Raw genomic sequence first — 23,831 nt, 5'->3', positions numbered from 1 at the left:
TATAATTGTATACCCCTTTTTTCTCCCCAATTTCATGGTATCCATTTGGTAGTTACAGTCCTGTCCCATCGTTGCAACACCTGGACGCCCCATGGGTCCCCCGGTCGCAGCCGGCTGTGACAGAGCCTGGATTCGAACCAGGGTCTCTAGTGGCACAGCTAGCACTTCGATGCAGGGCCTTAGACCACTGCGCTGCTCGGGAGGCGTGTTTCCTTTATTTTGGCAGTTGCCTGTACCTCTTCTTCCGATCTTTGCTTTTCCTCCTTCTGTATTTCTGCTACCGCACCTCTGTTTGGCCCTTCTAGAGTTCTGCTGTCCTCTCTCTTACTCTGTGTTTTTGCTTCACCTTTACCTCTTTTTCTCTTGCCCCTTTCTGCCACAGCCCTCCTACTTCTACCTCTCTCACTTTCCACCGTGGCTTCCCCCCTTCCCCCCTCTCCTATATTCCCTTCTCTTTTTATTTCTCTCCCCTTTACCCCTTGCCATATTTGGCCTGCTCTTTCCCTCATAGTCCGTCCTCTCTCAATTTTTACCCTCTTTCTCTCCTCTCTCCATCTTGGTGCCACAGATGAGTAGCACAGATCATTTTCCCTGTGAGTGATTACTGCATCGCCTCAATAACAGGACATATCTTTAGCGCAGCAATAGATAAGGGGGACCTAATGACACATGGTGTTTCCATTGGCATAGCCAGCGCGCTGCGGCCGCCGCGTATTGTGATTACCCCCCCCCCCCTCCAAGTATATTGTAAATATGTGTTTTCGTTTTTACATAAATTTACATTTTTTTCAAACTCTCCTGGGATGGGAGGCCATTAGGGGACAATGCATTTTGTTTTCCATCGTGGTGCATTCCTATTCTCTTTGTTATTCCATTATTGAATATGAAATCATATCTGTTAGACTGAGGTAGACACATTAGGCAGGCGAGGAGGAGAGTGTAGATTGAGAGGTAGGGTTATTAGTGTTATCGGTGTCAGAGACATTCTGGATGTTTCATTCAGTCAGGGAGCATTAAGCAGTAAGATGCGGGGCGGGGGGCTGGGGGGGGGGGATCTCTTCAGAAGAACGCAAATCCCTACAGTAACAGTGTGACACACACACTCGTTCTTGCTCTCTCACTCTTTGTCGTTCTCTAACACAGCATTAAAAGTGTTCTTATTTTATTTAACCTTTTATTTTAAGAGTCATGCTGAGGCCAAGGCCTCTTTCACAAATGAGCCCTGTATACATATAAAATGCTTTGATTTCAAACTGTAATCAGGATGTCATTATTCAATAACGTTAGCTGATTGTAGTTCTGACTTGTGTTTTAGTAAGACTATATTAGGCTCAGTTTCAGCACAACTTTATTTTCAATCTCAGCAGAGCTAATTCTACGTTTAGATGGTACAGGGAAGACTCAAACCGGATGTCATTGTTTTCAATGAGAGCGCGACGGTAAATGCCGTTGAGGCTGGCGGTGAATGTCGTCGGCCACCACTGTAGACGGGACTTCCAATATTTCAACTTTTGCCGTCTGCTGTGGCGTTGTTTTCTACCAAATGTTTGATTTGCGCTGATTGTTTTCTGAAATCACCGTAGCAACTCGTAGGGTCGTGCTGGCTTGCTTTCTTGTCGCTATGCCGACTCGTATGACAGTTTGCGTTCCTCGTCTAAAGATTGAAAAAAGTTGTGCTGAGACCGAGGCTTCACTAATATGGACGCCGTACTCCTGAGGAGTTTTCAGAGTTAGAGCTCAACACTCGACTGCAGATTTACCTGGCTCAAGACCAAGAAGACAGAACATAACAGGCCATCTAACAGGGAACCTCTACCAGTGCCTCTAGCAGGGACCTTTTTATGTTCCAGCTCATTGGTAGGAAGTCCAAACACCTCATTTACAGAAATCTCAGGCTATGAGATCAGGTACTTTAAAAGCCATCCCAACCCATTCACACCCCGCTCGGGTGCAAACAAATAACAATACGATATTGCCCCAACTAAACTAGGATGATTCTGTCTTAATGTGCCATTTCAGGGACCAAGGAGCCCCTTGGTCGTTATAGTGCCGTAGACTCTCAGGTAGTAATGTCTTTCGCAACACGACTCTTGCCTTCCAGATGATCAAAGTCACGAGTTCTGCCTCTGAGACCTGAAAGCCACTTCCAAAGGGATATTGGATGGAGTGAGATTGGCAGCTTTCAGGACTTTGGTCCATTTCATCTGCCATTACTCCCCAATAGGAAGAGCCAGCATGTGGAGAGATGGAGGGAGGAGAGGAATGGGAGATTACCAGACAGCTCATACAGGTGTACATGGAGTAGAGTGCAGGGGCCTTTTTTCTTTTACACCAGCCCACGCACAGTGCTTCTTGCATGGGGGCTGGGATGTCTGAGGTATATGCTCACCAATTTCTCTATGACGGGATTAGCCAAGAGCTCTGAATGATTTCCTCCAATTCTGTGACTCAACAATTCCGTGATCCAGGTTCTAGCGGCTTTAAGAGCCGCTATCCCAACTTTGAAAAGCTTACCCTCTGGACAAGGGACACTCTGTTTTTTTTTTTTTTTTTTTTCGCAATGGTTCCGCTTCCCTTTTTCTGCTGCTTTCAGGCGTTCATCACCTCCCCTTTCCTCTCCCTCCTTTCCCTCTCTCCATCCCTCTCTTCTCACTACCTCACCATCTCTTTCCCCTCTTGTACATCTGCTAGGTTGAGTTATTTTTTCCCTCTTTCTTGCCTCTGGCGGCTCGCTTGGCCCACGGCCCTTATAGCCAAATTGGTTTACATTGGGGAGATAAATGCACTGCAAATGCGCTTAAACACGTACAGTCAAAAATGCAGACAGTGCGTGTCAGGATTAGCACCGAAGTCAGGGGGAGAAAGGAGAGCGTCTCGGCTGCACAAAGCTGGGGAGCCGCTAGCGAAGCCTGCAGCTACAGGCCGTCTCATCCACTTTTCAGAAGAAAGAGAGAAGGATTTAGCATTTGCATGCAAGTCTGTAATTCCAGGAATTATAGGAACTTGTCGGCCAACAATCAAACTCCTTACGCTGTATTGTGAAAGTATTGTTTCACACGGGTGAGCAGACCTGGGAGTTACTATACACCGCTGGTGGAGGGAGTCTTGGGGAGTTGGCCTAGTAGCTGGTCTAGGATCAGTTTCCCTAGTCTTGATGATGCTCTATTGGGGAATTAGTAGCAGCCCATACACTGACCTAGGGATATATTGGGATTTTGGCTTCCCCAAAGTTAGATAAACTTGCGGATACTATTTTTATGTATCTGCGTGCGGTTTGAAGGAAGTTAACTAGCGTTAGCATTTAGTTACTGTTACTAACTAACTATCATGCTAGCTGTTCCTGTAGACCAATCATTGCGCTAAGACTAGTTGGCATTGGCTCGTGAAACTACCTCCTAACTTCCTTCACACTGGACGCAGATACATAAAAATGGTAAAATCCCAAACTATCCCTTTAACCACAAAGTGGTTATTACCTAACCTTAATAGGAATGGACATGTGTAATTGAGTGCTTGAGTACTCGAGCGGACTTCAAAACCATCCATAACCAGAGGCCTCCCGGGTGGCGCAGTGGTCTAGGGCACTGCATCGCAGTCCTAGCTGTGCCATCAGAGACTCTGGTGTTGCAGCCAGCCACGACCGGGAGATCCGTGGGGCCACACACAATTGGCCTAGCGTCGTCCGGGTTAGGGAGGGTTTGGCCGGGAGAGAGATCCTTGTCTCATCGCGCACTAGCAACTCCTGTGGCGGGCCGGGTGCAGTGCACGCTAACCAGGTTGCCAGGTGCACGGTGTTTCCTCCGACACATTGGTGCGGCTGGCTTCCGGGTTGGATGCGCGCTGTGTGAAGAAGCAGTGCGGCTTGGTTGGGTTGTGTTTCGGAGGACGCATGGCTTTCGACCTTTGTCTCTCCCGAGCCCAATTTCGTGGTATCCAATTGTTAGTAGTTACGATCTTGCCTCAGAAAAGGGGGTAAAATAAATAATTGTTTTTTTAAAAACCATCCATAACCAGAGATCAATTATTTTTTTTATTTGTGTGATTTTATTTCATAACTCTTGTCAAAATAAAAAAAAAATGTTATATTGAGATGGAGTGTGTTAACTATCACAATACAACTTCTTTATTTAGTGATTCACTTTGCAGAAATCGCTCCGCCATTTCTTGGTTGCTAAAGTTAGAATAGTTTGGCAAATTTTAGTTTGACAAAACAAGCAAGTGTAGTAGTAGAGAATTATTATCTAGTGTAGTAGAGAATTATTGTACCATCTACACCTCTTGAAATATATTTTCCATACAATATTATGGGTAATTTCAGCTGTTTTAGGTGTATAGAGGGAAGTAGGCACTATCAGCATGGCGGCCAAAACGCAGCGAGGTTTGGAAGTGTTTTGATCAAACTGATGAAACTCATGTGTAATGCAAACTATGCAATATCAAGCTCTCCTTTTCACAGCACAACTAGCTTCATTAGGAATCATGTGCTTATCAAGCATAAACGTTCTTGGAGTGGGACAAGCAGCCCCAATCTCTCATGACATCTTTTGCCACTGCAAAGCAACTTGACCCCGCCAGAGCCCGAGCAGCTAACAGCTCATTACAGTTTCAAGGAATGATTTTCAAATGGCACTTTTATATATTCAGTCAATTAAAAAAAAATGTGTACACTTGATTTCAGTTCATGTTTAATTACTTAACCTACCTTTACATTGTCCTTTTGATTCCTATTATAAGGCTTGCTGCCTTTTTTTAATGATTGTGTTCAATAAAACCAATTGATAATAGTTTCAATATGAATTTTAGCCATTTTGCCACAACTTTGGAAGTATGCTTGGGGTCATTGTCCATTTGGAAGACTCATTTGCAACCAAGATTTAAGTTCCTGACTGATGTCTTGAGATGTTACTTCAATATATCCACATCATTTTCCTGCCACATGATGCCATCTATTTTGTGAAGTGGGCCAATCCCTCTTACAGCAAAGCACCCTCACAACATGATGCTGCCACCTGTTTTACTGTGGATATAGATACTTTTGTACCTGTTTACTTCAGCATTGTCACAAGGTCCTTTGCTGTTCTTCTGGGATTGATTTGCACTTTTCGCACCAAAGTACGTTCCCCCCCCTGTCGGCCCCTCTACGGGGCGCGTCCCACTGTTAGGGAACCACAGGGCTCCTGGAACTGTGAAATTATTTTAAATGGCCATCCCTAAACCTTAACCCTGCATAGTTCTTACGTCCTAGAAGTAATGATTTTGATGAGAGATTGTTATACTTTTGACAAGACGCGTCTCCCCTTTGGAACATCATATTTTGATGTTCCAAAATCGGTTGGATAAAACGTTGACTATCAACCTGAGCTTGTTAGGAAGTTGGGATGCAAATCAATTAAGTTTGCGTTGTGAGCTGTGCTGAGAGTCAGCGTCAGATCCTAACCAAGCTAGCAAAGGACTTTCCCGTCCTGGTCCCTTAAGGTTCTCCTTTGGTTATTTGAAATATAACTTTTCCCCAACATGTGTTAGCTAAGAAGTGACTAAGACATGTATAATGACCCTAGATGAATGCGTAAGTCATTTGTGGGATTGTGTCATAACGAAAGGGGTGTGGATTTGGATAGTTCTCCTTGTATAACACTATGACATTATAGAGAGAGGTTAATTGGCAAAGAGCTCAATGCAAATATAGACCCAGTCCTGGCGGAGGGAGTGTGGGTGGTGCTGAATGGAGCGTCGCTAACCTTTGCCCCTGTCAAGGTGACGTTTCTCAGATTCTCAGCGGTGAACAAGGAGAAGTCAGTGAAGTAATCCTGTGGTCATGGCTGTGGGTCCAGTCACATGAATAATAAAGTCATACATTAACTATTTATGTCATTGTCTTCTATGTACTCTAGTCAGATGCAGTAGCACAACCCATCAAGTAAACCACGTAGTTGAGTAAAAGAAACACAAACCACCTGCTGTCGCTGAGTTATTAACTCAGCCCGTGTAATCTAACACTTCTTACTTTCCCGAGTCGACCAAACATCAGCGATTTTACTGGAGAGATCACTGGATCATTCAGACAGCAATAGAGCTCAGACGGCTACATGTATGAAGCAATTCCTCGTTCCACACATTTTCTTTGTATTACATGCCTGATTGACTTGAGATAATATTTCATGAAAATGCCATCATCCTACATGGTGTAATTTTGAATAGTATCTATTAGAGCAACATGGCTATACACCTGCAAAACCTACTGCAGGGCACTTGGACATCAAAGTGAATAATGACAACTTTGCAACGTCAAATGCGGTCAGTCACAGAGTTAAAACAGACTTGAAATGTAAAACGTACAGTTCTTTACAGCTCGACACAAGGGAATTATGTTCTACGACAAGACCAGGTTCTCAGGACGCTGCTCTTCACCTGATGTTGTTCCTCTTTGTGGGCACACCATGCCCGCCTCCTCCCTGTCCGGTAGCGTCAGTGTAACAACCCTCACCGTGCACAGCCAGTGGGCGTGTGTAACTTCCCAAAGAGACCGTAGTCATTCACCCAGCACCCCTCCTCCTTCCCCTCATCCCCTTTCTAACCCATCCCTCCCTCCGTATGCACGCCTCTAGACCTCCCAACACAATGCCCCAGCACAGCCTGAGCACACCCAATATCATAGTGCGCCATTCATTCAATCATTGTTTTTTCCCCCCCTCTTTCACCCCCTTCATGGGCCTACTAAAGGTTTTAGCTGGGCAGAGGAGGGCTGTCACCCAGGGAACCTTAGCCCATTGATGAAGTGACAGGCGCTGCCAGAATATGATCCTAATCCTGTTTCCAGCATTATCTTAGCCCGCTGGCATCGCAATTCCTCCACACATTCTCCGAGCTGTCAACGATGAAAATCCCTCTAATAGCGCATTGCCCAGATACACATCAAAGAGCTCCTGGAAACCTTCCTTCAGTGGCTTAGCAGCGCCGTAGACACATATACATGGTCTCACACACACACGCAAAAGTGTGCACGCACACAAACAAGTGTGTGTACACACACACAGCATTCGCATAAACCATTTTGCACACAACTCGCAATATACAAAGTTGTGTACACGCACAAACCCCATTGGTTGACAACATAATCATGCAGGCTTGAACATCTTTTAATAAACCCAATATTTCTATGCCGGGATTTTTTTTATGTCAACAAATGATTTTTAATGACATAGCTAGGACGTTGTTTTTTTCCTTCAAATAATTATTTTGTACACTAACTTGATAGCCTTCAGTTAAAAGTGGATAGCGAATTCTGATTGTATGGGTTGTTGAGGGAGTGAGAGACAGAAAGGAAGATAGAGGGACCAGAGAAAACAGGTGTCTGAACTTTGCTGACTCTAGGAACCTTTTCATTTCTTTTTCATCTTATTCTATTCTTACTTAATCCATCGATATCCCAACCCAAGTTAATCTTATTATGGCAAAGCATTCTGTTTCGGTGTAGCCGAACCTCGGATGACAGGACCAAGAAGGGGAGTGGGGGATTGGGGACTCTTTAGAGCCTGACACTGTGCTTCAGTCATTTCATTTAGGATTACTCTGCATTCGGTGAACAAGTGGCAGGGGCTCTGTGTGTGTGTGTGTGTGTGTGTGTGTGTGTGTGTGTGTGTGTGTGTGTGTGTGTGTGTGTGTGTGTGTGTGTGTGTGTGTGTGTGTGTGTGTGTGTGTGTGTGTGTGTGTGTGTGCGTGTGCGTGTGTGTGCGTGTGTGCGCGTGTGCGCGTGTGTGTGTGTGCGTGCGTACGTGTGTGTGTACGTGTGTGTGTGCGTGTGTACGTGTGTGTGTACGTGTGTGTGTGTACGTGTTTAACTATACATGTGGGGACCAGAAGTAAACAAACAAAAAATATTAGACATTATGTTAGTTCCCACAGGGTCAAATGCTATTTCTAGGGGTTAATGTTAGATTTAGTCTTAGGGTTTGAATTGGGTTCATGGTTTGGAGCTAGGGTTAGGTTTAGCTGTTAATGGTTTAGGGTTAGGGAAAATTGGATTTTGAATGGGACTGAATTTTTTCCCCAAAAGGTTAGCTATATGAGACTTTGTGTGTGTACTGTTTGACATGAATGTCCTTAAACGGGGACTTCAGTGCTCTCTACATAGGTGTTGGGTGATGGAAACAATGCCTACGTTTTAAAAACTTTTAGAAATACATTTTTGTAAGACTGTGTGTGTGCACACATCTGTAGGAGCATGCGCATGCCAGTGTTTTAGTGTGTTCATGTGTGTGTTTGTTTGTTTTTCTGTAGGCCAGGTTCCCTGCTGTGATAGTGATTTCACACTGCAGGGTGGTGGGAGGTGGGGGAAGCCTCCTGCTGTGTGATCCTCCATGGTTCAGGAGTCGTTCTGGTAGTCTGGTGAGCCATTCTGACCTAGCTGCTCCACCAGATAGCCACCCATGGTCCCAAAGCTCTGGTAAGTACGGTAGCTCTAAAGGGCAAACTACACAAAAATATAAACGCAACATGCATGTAATATAAACGCAACAAGTGTTGGTCCCATGTTTCATGAATTGAAATGAAAGATCCCAGAAATGTTCCATATGCACAAAAAGCTTATTTCTCCCAAATGTTGTGCACAAATTAGTTTACATCCCTGTTAATAAGCATTTTATCTCAAGATAATCCCTTCCTGACAGGTGTGGAATATCAAGAAGCTGATTAAACCACATGGTCATTACACAGGTGCACCTTGTGCCGGGGACAATAAAAGGCCACTCTAAAATGTGCAGTTTTGTCATGCAACACAATGCCACAGATGTCTCAAGTTTTGAGGGAGTGTGCAATAGGCATGCTGACTGCAGGAAAGTCCACAAGCTGTTTCCAGATAATTGAATGTTAATTTCTGTACCATAAGCCGCCTCATCGTTTAAAAAAAATGTGGCCGTATGTCCAACTGGCCTCACAACCGCAGACCACGACCGCAGCCTGGGACATCCACATCCCGATTCTTCAACTGCGGGATCGTCAGAAGGGGGAGGGCGGGGTGCTGAAGAGTATTTCTGTTTGTAATAAAGCCCTTTTGTGGGGAAGAACTCATTCTGATTGGCTGGGCCTGGCTCCCCAGTGGGTGGGCCAATGCCCTCCCCACCCATGGCTGCCCCCCTGCCCAGCCATGTGAAATCCATAGATTAGGGCCTAATAAAAGTATTTAAATGGACTTATTTCCTTATAGGAACTGTAACTCAGCAAAATCTTTGAAATTGTCTTTGAAAATGTTGCGTTTATATTTTTGTTCAGTATAGTTTTCAAAACACGAGTAAAAAAAAAATATTTAAAAAAAGGCTTACACATGTAAACATGCAAATTGTCTCTTGCCTGTGACGTGTTCACAACATAATTATTCATAAACTATATTGCATGATTTGAATTATCGTCTAAAATAATCATCTCATTCACCAATCGATCTTCATACATGTGGTTTATTCCCTTTCATTTTAACAGATAAATTACTCACATTTTAAGTAAACAATTGAGAAATACATGTCTGGGCTCTACAATGATAAAATACATACAGCATTGGCCTGGGTGACAGTGTGTTTCTGCTTAAGTCGATAACACCATATATTTTTTTTGTCACCGTCTTGACTCCGTAAAGATGTGGCGCTCTTAAACGCATATGCGGAAACAACCTGGTACCCAGGCGAACATAACATAGCTAGATTAAACAGATTCATATTTGAACGTCGCTCTGTTCCCACCGTAGACTATAATCTTTACCCCAGCAGGTATTGGCTCATTCTACTGTAGGTCCTTTGCATAAAGCCACAATGGAACAATTCAAAAATAGCTTGAATGTTTCCTGTTTAAGTCCTCGACACAAAAGGAGACACCGATTTATACTCCCTAACCAAGCAGATGGGATGGGAACAAACGAGGAGGAATATTTACAGTACAATGTGGAATAAATTCTTGCAGGTGGGATGTAGCTCTTTAACAGGAAGTACTGTCCATCTGCCAGGTGCAGGGCATTGTGGGATGTCTAGGGCCAGTCTGTGCTGTTGTAAATCTTTGAATGGGTTTGATCTGAGGCTGGAATCTTGGTTCAATCTTTGTGCAGTTGTAATCCTTGTCTCGGGATGCATGCAAAGCTCATCTTTAATATTACTGTCACTCTCCCCAGCTCTAGTGTTGAGGTCATCAGATACTGTTAACCGCCATGCATTTGCCCCGGTATGAGAAGACGGCTTTGTGATATAGGAGTGTAGCTTTGAGTTCTCTGATCCACATGGTTTGGTGGGTAGCAGTTGTGCGATTGGACTGGGTCTATGCATCTACCCTGCGGGGGGGTCAAATAAGCAATGTCCAGTAGTGTATTGATCTAATGTCCAGTCCCAGTGTCCAAAACTGATGCAGTGTCTATAATGTCCAGTCAGTGAAGATGTCAGTAGAAGGGGTCGTAATGTCTGGCTGCGTCCTTGGTAGCTGCCCGACCCTGCCCTGGGGAGAGGGGGGGGTCAGGTCAGTTGGGTAGTGTGTCCAGGCCCAGGGAGGCTGCGTGCTGCTTGGCCCTCAGACGCAGGTTCTCGATGCTGGTGGTCTTGCTGTTGAGGCTGGGCATGCTGCCCGGAGGAGCCTGGAGACCTGCCAGGGGGCTGTTCAACACCTGCTGGGCCTGGGACAGGGATGCCTGGGACATGGACTGGTAGTAGGATTGGCAGGGCAGGGAGCTCAGGGGGGAGGGCATGTTGACATTCATGCCTAGGTAGGGCAGGGAGGAGGGGGTACCCATGTCGAAGGAGGGGTAGTGGACCATGTTGTTGGTGGCAGCCATGTGCTGGCGGAACTGCTCCTGCAGGCGGAAGAGGCTGAGGGGGGACGAGGCGTAGGAGCCCTGGGACAGACCACTGCTGCCCATGCCACCACTGGAAGAAGGGAGGGAGGGTGAGCCCAGGGGAGAGTCTGATGATGAGAGAGGGAGAAGAAGATTTTGGTTTTAGTGCATAAAGAACAGCCCTTAGCTGTGGTATATTTAAGCAATAAGGCCAGAGGGGCTGTGGTATATGGCCAATATACCACGGCTAAGGGCTGTTCTTACAAGTAACGCAACATGGAGTGCCTGGATACAGCCATTAGCCGTAGTATATTGGCCATATATCACAAATCCCAAAGGTGCCTTGTTGCTATTATAAACTGGTTACCAATGTAATTAGAGCAGTTAAAATAAATGCTTTGTCATACCCGTGGTATATGGTCTGATATACTACACCTGTCAGCCAATCAGCATTCAGGGCTTGAACCACCCAGTTTAAAATGGCCAATTTTCCACACCCCTTTGGGCCTTCTTGCATAAATAACCACCACTGTTTATGTATTGTTTATGTTTAGTATTTGATGCAAAGACTATTAAAAGACAATTCTGTTTTGTAAGCTGGCTCACAGTCTCTATTTATGGCCCAATATATGTGACTGGGATAGAAGAGTTCACACCTGGTGTGGGGCTGAGGCGTTTGCAGGACGGAGAGCCGCCTCCCAGCTGCAGCCCTGCATCCCTCTGCTGCATCTCCCCCTGAAGCTGCTGCTGCGTTTCCTCCTGCAGCCTCTCCCTCCTCAGCTCTTCCTCTCCCTCACCGTTGTCTTCTGCGGCCGACTCGCTGTCTGAGGGCTCCGGGGAGGTGACGTTCACCTCCACGTTCATCTCTGCAGGCTGGGGCTGCATTGACTCCAAGAGGGAGGAGGAAGTGGAGGAGGAGGGAGGTGGAGGGCTCTGGGTGGAGGGCACACTTGCAGTGGAGGTGTCTTTGGTCTTGACATCCTCCTTGTCACCTCCCTCTCCGTTGGCCTCCTTCTGTTTCTGGAGCTGCTCCTTCTGCAGGCTGCGCTGCTTCTTGCGGAACTTGGCGCGGCGATTTTTGAACCACACCTGACGAGAGGAAGGATTTCAGTTGTTTTACAGTAATAACACAATGTGTCATTACTTTTCAATCTCTGATTATCTTTTGGCTGAAATGTATTGCTACGGAAACTGTAATTCTCTATCATTGCCCAGGCTTTTGAGAATGTCAATATTGGTCATTTTGATTTTATATACAGTACAAGTCAAAAGTTTGGACACACCTACCCATTCAAGGGTTTTTCTTTATTTTTTACTATTTTCTACATTGTAGATTAATCGTGAAAAACCTCAAAACTATTAAATAACACATATGGAATAATGTAGTAACCAAAAAAGTGTTAAACAAATACAAATATTTTATATTTGAGATTCTTCAAAGTAGCCACCCTTTGCCTTGATGATAGCGTTGCAAACTCTTGGCATTTTCTCAACCAGCTTCAACTGGAATGCTTTTCCAACAGTCTTCAAGGAGTTCCCACATATGCTGAGCACTTGTTGGCTGCTTTTCCTTCACTCTGTGGTCCAACTCATCCCAAACCATCTCAATTAGGTTGAGGTCGGATGAATGTGGAGGCCAGGTCATCTGATGCAGCACTACATCACTCTCCTTCTTGGTCAAATAGCCCTTACATAGCCTGAAGGTGTGTTGGGTCATTGTACTGTTGAAAAACAAATGATAGTCCCACTAAGTGCAAACCAGATGTGATGGTGTATCACTGCAAAATGCTGTGGTAGCAATGCTAGTTAAGTGGGCCTTGAATTCTAATTAATTAAATAACTGACAGTGTCACCAACAAAGCACCATCACACCTCCTCCTCCATGCTTCACGGTGGGATCTACACATGCAGAGATCATCCGTTCACCTACTCTGTGTCTCAAAAACACCGTGCTTGGAACCAAAAATCTCAAATTTGGACTCATCAGACTAAAGGACAGATTTCCACCGGTCAAATGTCCATTGCTCATGTTTCTTGGCCCAAGCAAGTCTCTTATTATTGGTTTCCTTTAATAGGGGTTTCTTTGCAGCAATTGGACCATTGAGGCCTGATTCATGCAGTCTCCTCTTAACAATTGATGTGTCTGTTACTTGATCTCTGTGAAGCATTTATTTGGGCTGCAATCTGAGGTGCAGTTAACTCTAATGAACTTATCTTCTGCAGCAGAGGTAACTCTGGGTCTTCCTTTCCTGTGGCGGCCAGTTTCATCATAGCGCTTGATGGTTTTTGCGACTAAACTTGAAGTTTTCTAATTTCTTGACATTTTCCGTATTAACTGACCTTCATGTCTTAAAGTAATGATGGACTGTCATTTCTCTTTTCTTATTTGAGCTGTTCTTGCCATAATATGGACTTGGTATTTTACCAAAAAGGGATATCTTCTGTATACCGCCCCTACCTTGTCACAACACAACTGATTGGCTCAAACGCATTAAGGAAAGAAATTCCACAAATTAACTTTTAACATGGCACACCTGTTATTTGAAATGCATTCCAGGTGACTACCTCATAAAAATGGTTGAGAGAATGCCAAGAGTGTGCAAAGCTGTCATCAAGGCAAAGGGTGGCTACTTTGAAGAATCTCAAATATAAAATATAAAACGCTTTTTTGGCTACTACATGATTCCATGTGTGTTATTTCATAGTTAGGATATCTTGACTATTATTCTACAATGTAGAAAATAGTAAAAATAAAGAAAAACCCTTGAATGAGTAGGTGTGTCCAAACTTTTGACTGGTACTGTACATCTTTGATGCATCCAATGTGTATATTGTTGATTCTTACAAATATAATTTTAACTAATAACACATTTACTTCTACACTGAACAAAAATATAAACACAACATGATTTTACTGAGTTACAGTTCATATAAGGAAATCAGTCCATTTAAATACATTCATTGGGCCTAATTTCACATGACTGGAAATACTGATGTGCATCTGTTGGTCACAGATGCCTTAAAATAATGGTAGGGGCGTTGATCAGAAAACCAGTATCTGGTGTGGCCACCATTTGCCTCATGTTGCGCGACACATCTCCTTCGCATAGAGTTGATCAGGCTGTTGATTGTGGCCTGTGGAAGGTTGTCCCACTCCTCTTCAATGGCTGTGCGAAGTTACTGGATATTGGCGGAAACTGGAGCATGCTGTCATACATGGTGATCCGGAGCATCCCAAACATGCTCAATGGTTGACATCTCTGGTGAGTATGCAGACCATCGAAGAACTGGGATATTTTCAGCTTCCAGGAATTGTGTACAGATCCTTGAGACATGGGGCTGTGCATTATCATGCTAAAACATGAGTTGATGGTGGCGGATGAATGGCACGACAATAGCCCTCAGGATCTCGTCACGGTATCTCTGTGCATTCAAATTGCCATCGATAAAATGCAATTGAGTTCATTGTCCGTAGCTTATGCCTGCCCATACCATAATCACACCACCAGCATGATCCCATACACGCTATCTGCCATCTGCCCGGTACATTTGAAACCGGGATTCATCCGTGAAGAGCCCACTTCTCTAGCATGCCAGTGGCCATCGAAGGTGAGCATTTGCCTACTGAAGTTAGTTGCGACGCCAAACTGCAGTCAGGTCAAGACTCTGGTGAGGGCAATGAGCTCACAGATGAGCTTCCCTGAGACGGTTTCTGACAGTTTGTGCAGAAATTCTTCGGTTGTGCAAACCCACAGTTTCATCAGCTGTCCTGGTGGCCTGAAGGTAAAGAAGCCGGATGTGGAGGTCCTGGGCTAGTGTGGTTACACGTGGTCTGCGGTTGTGAGCCCGGTTGGACGTACTGCCAAATTCTCTAAAACGACTTTGGAGGCCGGCTTATGGTAGAGAAATTAACATAAAATTATCTGGCAACATCTCTGGTGGACATTCCTGCAGTCAGCATGCCAATTGAACACTCCCTCAAAACTGTGAAAAAAACTGCACATTTTAGAGTTGCCTTTTATTCTCCTCAACACAAGGTGCACCTGTGTAATGATCTTGCCGTTTAATCAGCTTCTTGATATGCCACACCTGTCAGGTGGATGGATTATCTTGGCAAAGGAGAAATGCTCACTAACAGGGATGTATGCAAATTTGTGCACAATTTGAGAGAAATAAGCTTTTTTGTGAGCATGAAAAAAATTCTGGGATCTTTTATTTCAGCTCATGGAACATGAGACCAACATTTCACATGTTGCGTTTATATTTTTGTCCAGTATATATTGCTCTTCCTGTCTGCAGAACTCAAAAACATCTACTAGTCATGGCCAGAAAAAAATGTATCTGCCCAAGACCGACATCATTGGAGATCTTTGGTATGGGCCCTAAAGAGGATTAAGTAAATATTGCTCTTTATCATCCTCACTCCCACTCGCTCCACCCCAGAAGATGAGAACCTAGTGAAATATTTCCTTTCCTTCGACTCCGTAAGTATCCTCACCTGTACACGGGCCTCTGGCAGGTTGGTGCACATGGCCAGGCGCTCACGCATCACCACGTCAGGGTAGTGGGTCTTCTGGAAGGTCTTTTCTAGGGCCTCCAGCTGCTGGGCAGTGAAGGCTGTGCGACTGCGTCGCTGCTTTCGGTGCTGGGAGCCATACCGGGCCTCGAGGATGATGTCTTGAAATGTGCAGCCGTTGAAGGAAAAGAGACAGGGCCAATTTAATTGAGAGTCTGGCTCTGAATATGGATTTAAGTAAATGCTTCAATTTATTGTGTAAGACACTTAGTTCGACTACTTCAAGAGCCCTTTAACACAAGGCAACAGACATGACCATCACATAGCATTAGCCTGATTGTATTGCAAATATTTCTGACTTTTGGACAGATTTAAGCTATATATTCAGAAAATGTGCAACCCGTTCTTACCAGCCAGCCTCTCTGCCAGGGTGAGCGCGTGCACTGACGGCCGGTAGTCAGGGGCGTGCTGGGCCTGCTGCGCCGCCTGCTGGTGGAGGTTGTACATGGCGCTTAGCGAGTTCATGGCGTGGAGAGAATATCCATTCACTCCGTAGTGCTGCATGGCTCCTGTCAACTTTTTAAAAAATAGTGGGAAAAGTTGTTTATGGGCTTTTGTAATTACACAAGTTTGAGGTCAAATGTAGCTACAAGTCAAACAATGTATTGTTATTGTTGAATTATAGCCTAAAACCATCAGTGTGGATTGATCAAGGCTATAGTCTTGTTAATAGCCTGTAGGTGTAGATTAGTAGATCATTCAAAGATCAAGTAGGCTTAAGTTATTACCACCTTTTTAAAAATGATATATTCATTTCCTATTTCCATACATTTTATTAAAACTATTTCGCCTATCAACAGCTGACTTCTAATACCTTTTAATTGGGCACCTGCATTTGGTCATGATCCAATATTGCATCAGCTATTATATGGCTATAACTGTGAAGATTTTGTATTTGTAAAGATTAAAGCTGAGAGTGAGACATTATAATATAATGGCATTGAGAAACCAAGCCAGCCTCCACTAACCCTAACCCTCTGTTCCCAAGCAAAGCTCGCTATTTAACCAGCCTGTCCCAAGAGAGTCCCCCCCCCACTAAAGCCCCAGGGGCTGTATGAAATAATTAGCCTATTCTCCTGTGTTATCTCAACATTAATGCTGATATTGATATTCATTATTTGTATGTCGCACTTGACGTTGTGCCTGAAAGCAAAGCGATGTGGGCCTACTAAATAGGCAAAATATAGAGCCCCTACAGCACTAGCTGAAGTTAAACGCCAACGAAACGTCAACAGAAAACTACACAATAATCAGACATTAATCGGGGATTTTGCTCTGAAAAATCACACAAAAGCAAATAACTTGGCGGGACCAGCAGACTAAATTATTAAATTCTATAATGTTTTCATTAAGAGTCCTATTAATTGCAGACTTATTGTCATATCCATAATGTGTAGCAAATTAGCGCATTTAATAGCCTAGCTAATTTGTATTCACACACAGATTACGATAAAATGATCCAAGCCTACGATTTAAATCTAAAAATTGTCAGTGCGTTGAGAGTTAAATCGCAAACTGCTCATAAAACAAGCCACGACGAATCATGTTTATTTTTGTTATTATTTGTATTATTTATTAAGACAAGTTGGCCTAGCTTCATGTGCGTGCATATTGCGTTCATAGTTTGCAATACTGACTGCAATGTTGTTATTTTAAGAATAATAATTGTAAGTAGGCCTGCAATAATGTTTGTTTGAATATAATTTCAACCCCTCAAATAGGTGGATTTGCCTGTTTCAGGTCTATTTATTGGCTATATTTAGCAGTCTTACACTATGTCCAAAATATCATATAGCCTACGGTATTTTATTTGTTATGCTCTTGGGAATGAAAGCCCTAAGGGTGACAGCGGGACTGAGTAGGCTAACACAACAATAATCTAAATACAGTAGCCTAAATGATAGCGTCAGACCCCTATCACGTTAACATTTCATCTTGTCATTCATAAAGCAGAAATGTAGAATGTACGAAGTGAAATTATTAAAATTGGTAATAAAAGTTTAATTTAATAATATTAATAATAATAATAATAATACTAGTAATTGAACGCTTATAAACTGATAGGCCTATATACGTTATATCGATATCATCCATATTTTCACTTTCATATATTGTCACCAAATGCAGGAGCATGAACATTTATCAAGATCTAACCATATCTGAATGTTTGAAGGCTGCAAATCTTGATTTATCAGTTATGATGGAAGCCTATAAACTACCTATTATAAATGGACAAATGTTTTGCCGTGCCAATAATAGAGTAGTGTAATGACAAGGTCATTTCAGACACATTTACAGGGATTATCATAGGCCTACAATACAGCCTATACTGGATAAAGCTTGCTTTTAACTGTCATGTATTTGATAAAACATGCTTTTAAATTACAATAAAATGTGTTACAATAAACTGGAATATGCCATAGCCCACAGGTCAAGGAATCTGTTTTTCTGTATTCGCTAGAGAGTCTTTGCCAGACAGCCACGAGGGAACACTTTACATTGGCCTTGACCGGGACAGAATGTGCATAGGTAAATATTTACCTATCTCCCAGAGTATTTGAGTTAAATGTGAGCCGTTTCTCCCGATCTTTCGCTGCTCGCGTCCCACTGCCCGGAGGCTTGCTGTGGCGGGGAGATGTATGAGGGCTCTTCAGTGAAATATGCTGATCTCCAGTTGGCTACCCCGTCTAATGTAGGTGCAAATAGGTTTCAAATGCTAGGCTATTTCATTTGTCATCCGTTCTGACACGTGAAAGGCGCGTGTGTGTGATTAATAATGTCAATTTCTGAATATGACAGTTCATCTTCCTATAAGTGCCATTGCCTGTAGCCTACACATGGTTTACAATTGGTTTGAGGATGTTTAAATATTAATATCTCCATGTGGAGAGAGTCAGTTAGCCTTGGGTATCTGATTTAAGCCTCATTATGCTAATTGCCGTGGATGTATATGTTCTACTCCAGACACTGAATAGGCCTGTCGCCCAGGGGCCGCCGATATGTCTGTAAAACCGACACACTCTTCTATGTGCATGCACCCCTGATTCAAGTTATGCCCAAAACCTACGCTAATATACATGGATAATTTAATAAACTATGCATGAGATTAACATTTCATAAAATAATGTTGACATTTTAGCTAAATTTAGGTGCTTCCACTTATAATAAATGCATTTTCATAAGACTACAACAATATTTTGCTCCAAGGTTTAAATTGTTCAGCAATTTTGACAGGCACACTTTAGAATGGTACTTTTCTAGCATGGTCCATCCCTGATGTTTTACTGATGCATGCCCTTCTAAAAGTTATTACCTCTTGCACACGCCGTTCCTGGGGTCTTTGAGTGTTGTAGCCTATGTCCGGCTGTTTTCAAATGGAATATTAGCTTTCAAAGTATCACCTCGTGTGTTTACTTATCAATTCCGTGCTGTTTAGTCCCGTATACTCATTTTTTTTTAAACTAGTGTCCAAACTCCTCAACGCTGTCTTCTTTCAGGAATACAGTAGTCCGTTTTCTGCGCGCGGTACTCTCGCTCTCCTGGCGTTCTCCGGAGTGTGGAAGAATCCAGAGTACTGCCATATATCAGGCTCGCGCACGAGGTAAGGTCTTTAAAGAACTCGAGCGCCCGGTGAGGTCATGCAAGATTTCAAATGGTTCTTTGCTGTGCCAATCAAAAGAGGTTTCTTCTACTCCTGCCTTTCTCCGTGACTGATTTAGATTTCATTTCTGAATCCATGTCTGGACATGAATGTTAGCGTAATATTATAAAGAAGAAAAAAATGTGGTTGTGTGGATCTGTGATAATTAAGTCTTAATTTAAAATACTGACATTAGCAAGGTAGTGTCATATTTACTCTATCAAATATCGAAACGATCAAATGGTGTTATTATTAGTATTAGTATTTTCATCCTGTTAACGTTTAGGGCCATTGCTGTATGGGTCATTCCACGAAAGGCGTGCCCTTTGCGCCCCTTTTATATTTTAAGTAGAAATTTGAATTTTAAAAGCCTATTATATTCAATGAAGTGCCTTTTAATATAGACCACGTGGAGATTTCAATACATACATTTTTTAATATGAATAAAGACTAGCTAAAGTGTCAAAACTCAACATTTTGACATGTCACTTCGTGCACCCTTTGTGACTTCCAGGAAGCTTTTAACCCACTTCACCCCAATAGTTCTCCAAGTTTTCACCATCATTGTAAAGCCTTAGTTATTTTTTTGCTTTGTCAAAGTTATTTCTGAATATGATTTATTTCATATGATTGGGTGGTCTTTGTCAATTGTTTAATTTTAAGGTTAAAAAATACAACTTTCCCTCATTTTATGGTTGTTACCTGAACTGTACTCTCGTTTTAATATGATGAAACTATTCCTTTAAAAATAAAATCTAAATAAACATTTAACAGCCAAATCATAATGCATAAGCAGGTGAGCTGGCTCTACTCTTTTTGGCAATTTTCTAGTGTTTTGTGGTGGAAAACTGAGTGGGTCGAGCACTAGTCAATTCTGTTACCTATAGAAATGTTTAAACAAGTGATATTTTTGTTAAGTTTGCATTCAATTGCCCCTCCTTGCTGCACACAACAAGCTTCCATTCCCCCTGTCACAAGGGGATTCATGGCTGATTTAAGATAAAATCTTCAACCGTGTTATGTCAACCCTTACATGGTCAACCCTGTTACTTTATTTGGCCCAATGAAGACGTTTTTATATCAATATAAAATCATTTCTGGGTAACAATTAAGCACATTATTGTAATAGATTTCCATGAAAATAAACCAAATGAGCTATTTTTTACTAAAAACTATTTCTCAAGCAAGAATTTTGCTTGGACCGTCTGGGAGCGGTCTGAGTGGAGATGGGAAAACTGAAAACAAGCTGTTATTGGCAGAGGGGTTTGGAACTCTCTCTGTTATTGGTCTATTAAGCCAATTTACAGCGTGGTGATGTCACCATGCAAAGACTAAACTCCCCCCATGCAAACCTGCTGATTAGAAGGTCCTGTGTATGTAGATTGTATTTCAACCAGCAACTATCAGGAAATAACACAGACATTTTTTTTCTCACACTTTTACAGTGTTAGTTTCATCAGCTGTTGTACAATAAAATATAACACGTATGAAAATATTGACTGTACTGGGCCTTTAATAGGCACTTACCATAGTTTAAAAAAAAAGTGTTTTAACCTCTTGAGATTGGAAAACGTGTTTTATTTTGAACATGTGCTCTTTATGACAGAATGTTAAAATTAGGTGAAATCATGCAATAAGGAATCTCACATGTTGCTCAGTCTATAATTTAATATGCAGAAATTAAGGCTATCAGAGTTCATCTGTTAACTCGAGTGAAATTCTTGCGCTCTTTTAAAAAAAATCATAATTAATTGCATTGTCTCAAAGCGTTCAAAATAATCCAAATGCAGCATCTATACAGCTAAAAACAACGTTGCATGCTAAAACAAGTTGACATTGAGGTCAAAGAAAGTGTGCTTCATCAATTTACCTGATTCTGCTTACCATTAGTGTACTTTGGACAAAATCAAGACATCAATATTATTGTAATGCTTTTTGTATAAAAACAAAGTATTAAAATTATAGCTCATTTTGAGCGAATTCTGCATTTGTGATCAATTATGATTAATGAAATCAAATCCTGCGATTAACTCAATCACATTTTTAATCGTTTGACAGCCTTAGCAGAAATATAGACTAAGTGTTTCTTTCCTCCAGTCTCATTTTCTTAATTAAAATATAGCCTACATTTGGCATTTCGGACTAAGCACTTTGTAGCCGATATCTTTGATCAATATTAAGTATATTTTCAAATGGAACATCGACTAAAATCCACTATCCCATTTTGCAAACCCATGCAGTATAGCTATAATAATTAATATATGTTTGTTCACTCAAGAAGTGCCAATGGCTTCAATAACGCTTTGATTACAATGGTTTGCATGCAGGTTTTGGGTTGTTTTAAAGGGTTGATTTACTCATTAAATTATTTAATTTTATTTTTGACTTTGTCGAGCCATTTGCTGAGGAGACTGCAGTGGAGAGATGGGTAATAGATGCCAGGGTACTACTGCCTTTAGAAACTCTCCCGGCCTCAAGGGATTTAGGTTAGGATTGGGGAGACAAGACGCCATTTCAGCCTCTAAAAAAACTGTCTTAAAATGACTGCTGGTAAGAGGATTAAAACAATAATGCCCCCTCTCTTCTTCAAGGTTTTAAGAAAAGATTTCTTCTCCCGGAGAAAACCCGTTTAGGCTGGAATTAAGGGCAGCGAAATGTAGCCTTCTAATGTAGCCCAACGCTTGCATATTTTGTTGAATTTCTCCAAGAGGCGAGAAAGAGAAGGGAGGGTGTGAAATCTTAAACTCAATTTGATCTTTGACCATATTCATCCATAGAAGTTTAGACTTAGATCAAACACTGCATGAAAAGAAAACGTACGCACTCTCACGACTGAGTTTTTACAATCCAGTCTTGATGTGAAATGCCAATGACGACTTTTCCTGGGAAATCCAGTCAAACATGTGCGCAATACTCAAGGCGAATATGCTGCTGTTGTATTTTCTTTGTAGGTTGTGTAATTATCACATCTTAATTTATTAAATGTATTTCATGTAATACATCAGCATGTAATAACAGGGTATGAGAGACAATTGGGGAACCGCTGACGCAAATAGGGAAAATTATAGGTATATTAAATGGTTGTAGATAATAAGCCGTGTTGGTGTAACCTGGTGGATTGAGCAGGTTGGCAGGACGCCATGTGACATATTTACACAGTGAATTTATCAGAAACAACTTACTGCTGTCATTTATGCATCACCAATCGCGCCCCCCGGGAGTGCATTACGCGCAACAGATAGCCGTGTTCAATATATCTTACCAATGTTCTTGTTTATTTGTAATCCTTCATTAGATGACGTAAAACAATGATCTATGCAGCGCTAGTATTTTCAATGGTGGGTTTTATGCAACATAACAATTGTCTTTTGATGGAACGCAGGCTTCTTGATTAAAAATGTCGATTTAGTGACACAATTTGGCATTAAGACACAGTTCATTATTCGGGTCTTGAGACTCCAAATCTATGATGACGTGATTGCTTTAACAGTCATGATACTCCATTTCATAAAAATGCCAATGATATAGCCCGAATTGTCATTTTCAACATTCAATGAATAAGCCTTTTAACTTTTTAATCAATGATAGGGTTAATCATGAAAAAAGGACAACACATTTAGCAATTTTTAATAATAAAACAGATTTGTGACTTAATTCGTATAAATTCACATTCGTTTCCAATTGTTTGTTCTTATTTTGGGGGACGTTTTTAATGCTTCAAGCCGACCCCTGTTCCTAAGTCTTTTGTCAGCACAATATATCACTGAGTATTTGGGTCTGGGAGAGAAATCGGATTAACTTGTGAACCGATAGAAATAAGAACTTAAACGGGAGGTAAATCTGGGCAATGTCTCTTTGTGGAAACCGTTTCTAAAGCAATTAAAGCGAGAAGGCATTCCTCTCAGCTGCTCTTCCTCAAATCAGCTTTCCACATAACTTAATGCAGGCTAATGTCCAGCGCGTTTGAGGTGTTTAAAGCCAAGTGTAACGACGAAGACGTACTCTTATTAGAGCAATATTACTGCCACCACTAGTATCTCTCTCCCTCTACCCCTCTACCTCTCTCCCTCTCTCTCGCTCTCGCTCCATTCTCTCGATCCTCTCTCTCGCTCTCGCTCTCATCCTAACACCCTCTAACTTTTCTTGCCCTTATTTCGAAATTCATCTCAGATTTCCACGGATTTGGCACTAGCGCTCATTGTTCTCCGCATACCCGGCAACGGCTCCTTTCAGACTTTATCATGTATAAGCCTCGACTGACGTGAATGATCGTCTTTGCTCTCCATCATCTCTGAATGACGCATAGGCCTGCCTGCTTTCAGGATCTAAAACTTTATCCAGTCATATCAGGACTTTGGCAGTCTATGTCTTCATAAACCAACTCGAGCGGTAAAACACAATGCAAACACTAAACGATTTTCGGTTACAGTTTAATCATGTTTATCATGCACAAGCGTGTGTCATTTTTACACCTAAAAAAAATTAAGCACAGTTTCGACTGATATTTTGCATAAAATCGAGTGGAAAGTTGAGTCTCTCAAAGCAGAGTCATCGTTAGGTTTTCACAACTTCATGAATACATTATTCTTCCAATCCTCTAGCTTTTAGCCTCACCTGCTCTCAGTCAAGGGTATTCAGGCCTGTGCTCATTTAGGCGAAATTAATCATTGTGATGTATGGGGAAGAATTGAGTACTACCTGGGGACTTGTTTGACAAGAGTAACAAAGCAACTTGCCAGGAGTAATGTTTCAGACATGTTGTTAGCAGGGCCTTCACCTTAAAGATCCCCCTCCCCCATCTGTAAGATACCTGC

The 23,831-nt window shown here is 42.3% G+C and overlaps 1 protein-coding gene across 1 annotated transcript; it reads right to left on the bottom strand.

The window, feature by feature from the left end:
• Positions 1-9,433: 9,433 nt before the first annotated feature.
• Positions 9,434-18,942, bottom strand: LOC112251783 (diencephalon/mesencephalon homeobox protein 1-A-like). Its single transcript, XM_024422722.2, has 5 exons — positions 18,691-18,942; positions 15,728-15,893; positions 15,300-15,478; positions 11,458-11,890; positions 9,434-10,929 (listed from the first exon to the last, which is right to left on the bottom strand). The coding sequence occupies exons 2-5, from the start codon at positions 15,879-15,881 to the stop codon at positions 10,490-10,492; spliced, it is 1,206 nt and encodes a 401-aa protein (XP_024278490.2). The 5' UTR covers positions 15,882-15,893; positions 18,691-18,942; the 3' UTR covers positions 9,434-10,489.
• Between the last annotated feature and the right edge of the window lie 4,889 nt (positions 18,943-23,831).

Source organism: Oncorhynchus tshawytscha, linkage group LG05 (genome assembly GCF_018296145.1).
Source record: "Oncorhynchus tshawytscha isolate Ot180627B linkage group LG05, Otsh_v2.0, whole genome shotgun sequence".
NCBI classification, from domain to species: domain Eukaryota; kingdom Metazoa; phylum Chordata; class Actinopteri; order Salmoniformes; family Salmonidae; genus Oncorhynchus; species Oncorhynchus tshawytscha.
This window is presented reverse-complemented; position numbering and strand designations above follow the sequence as displayed.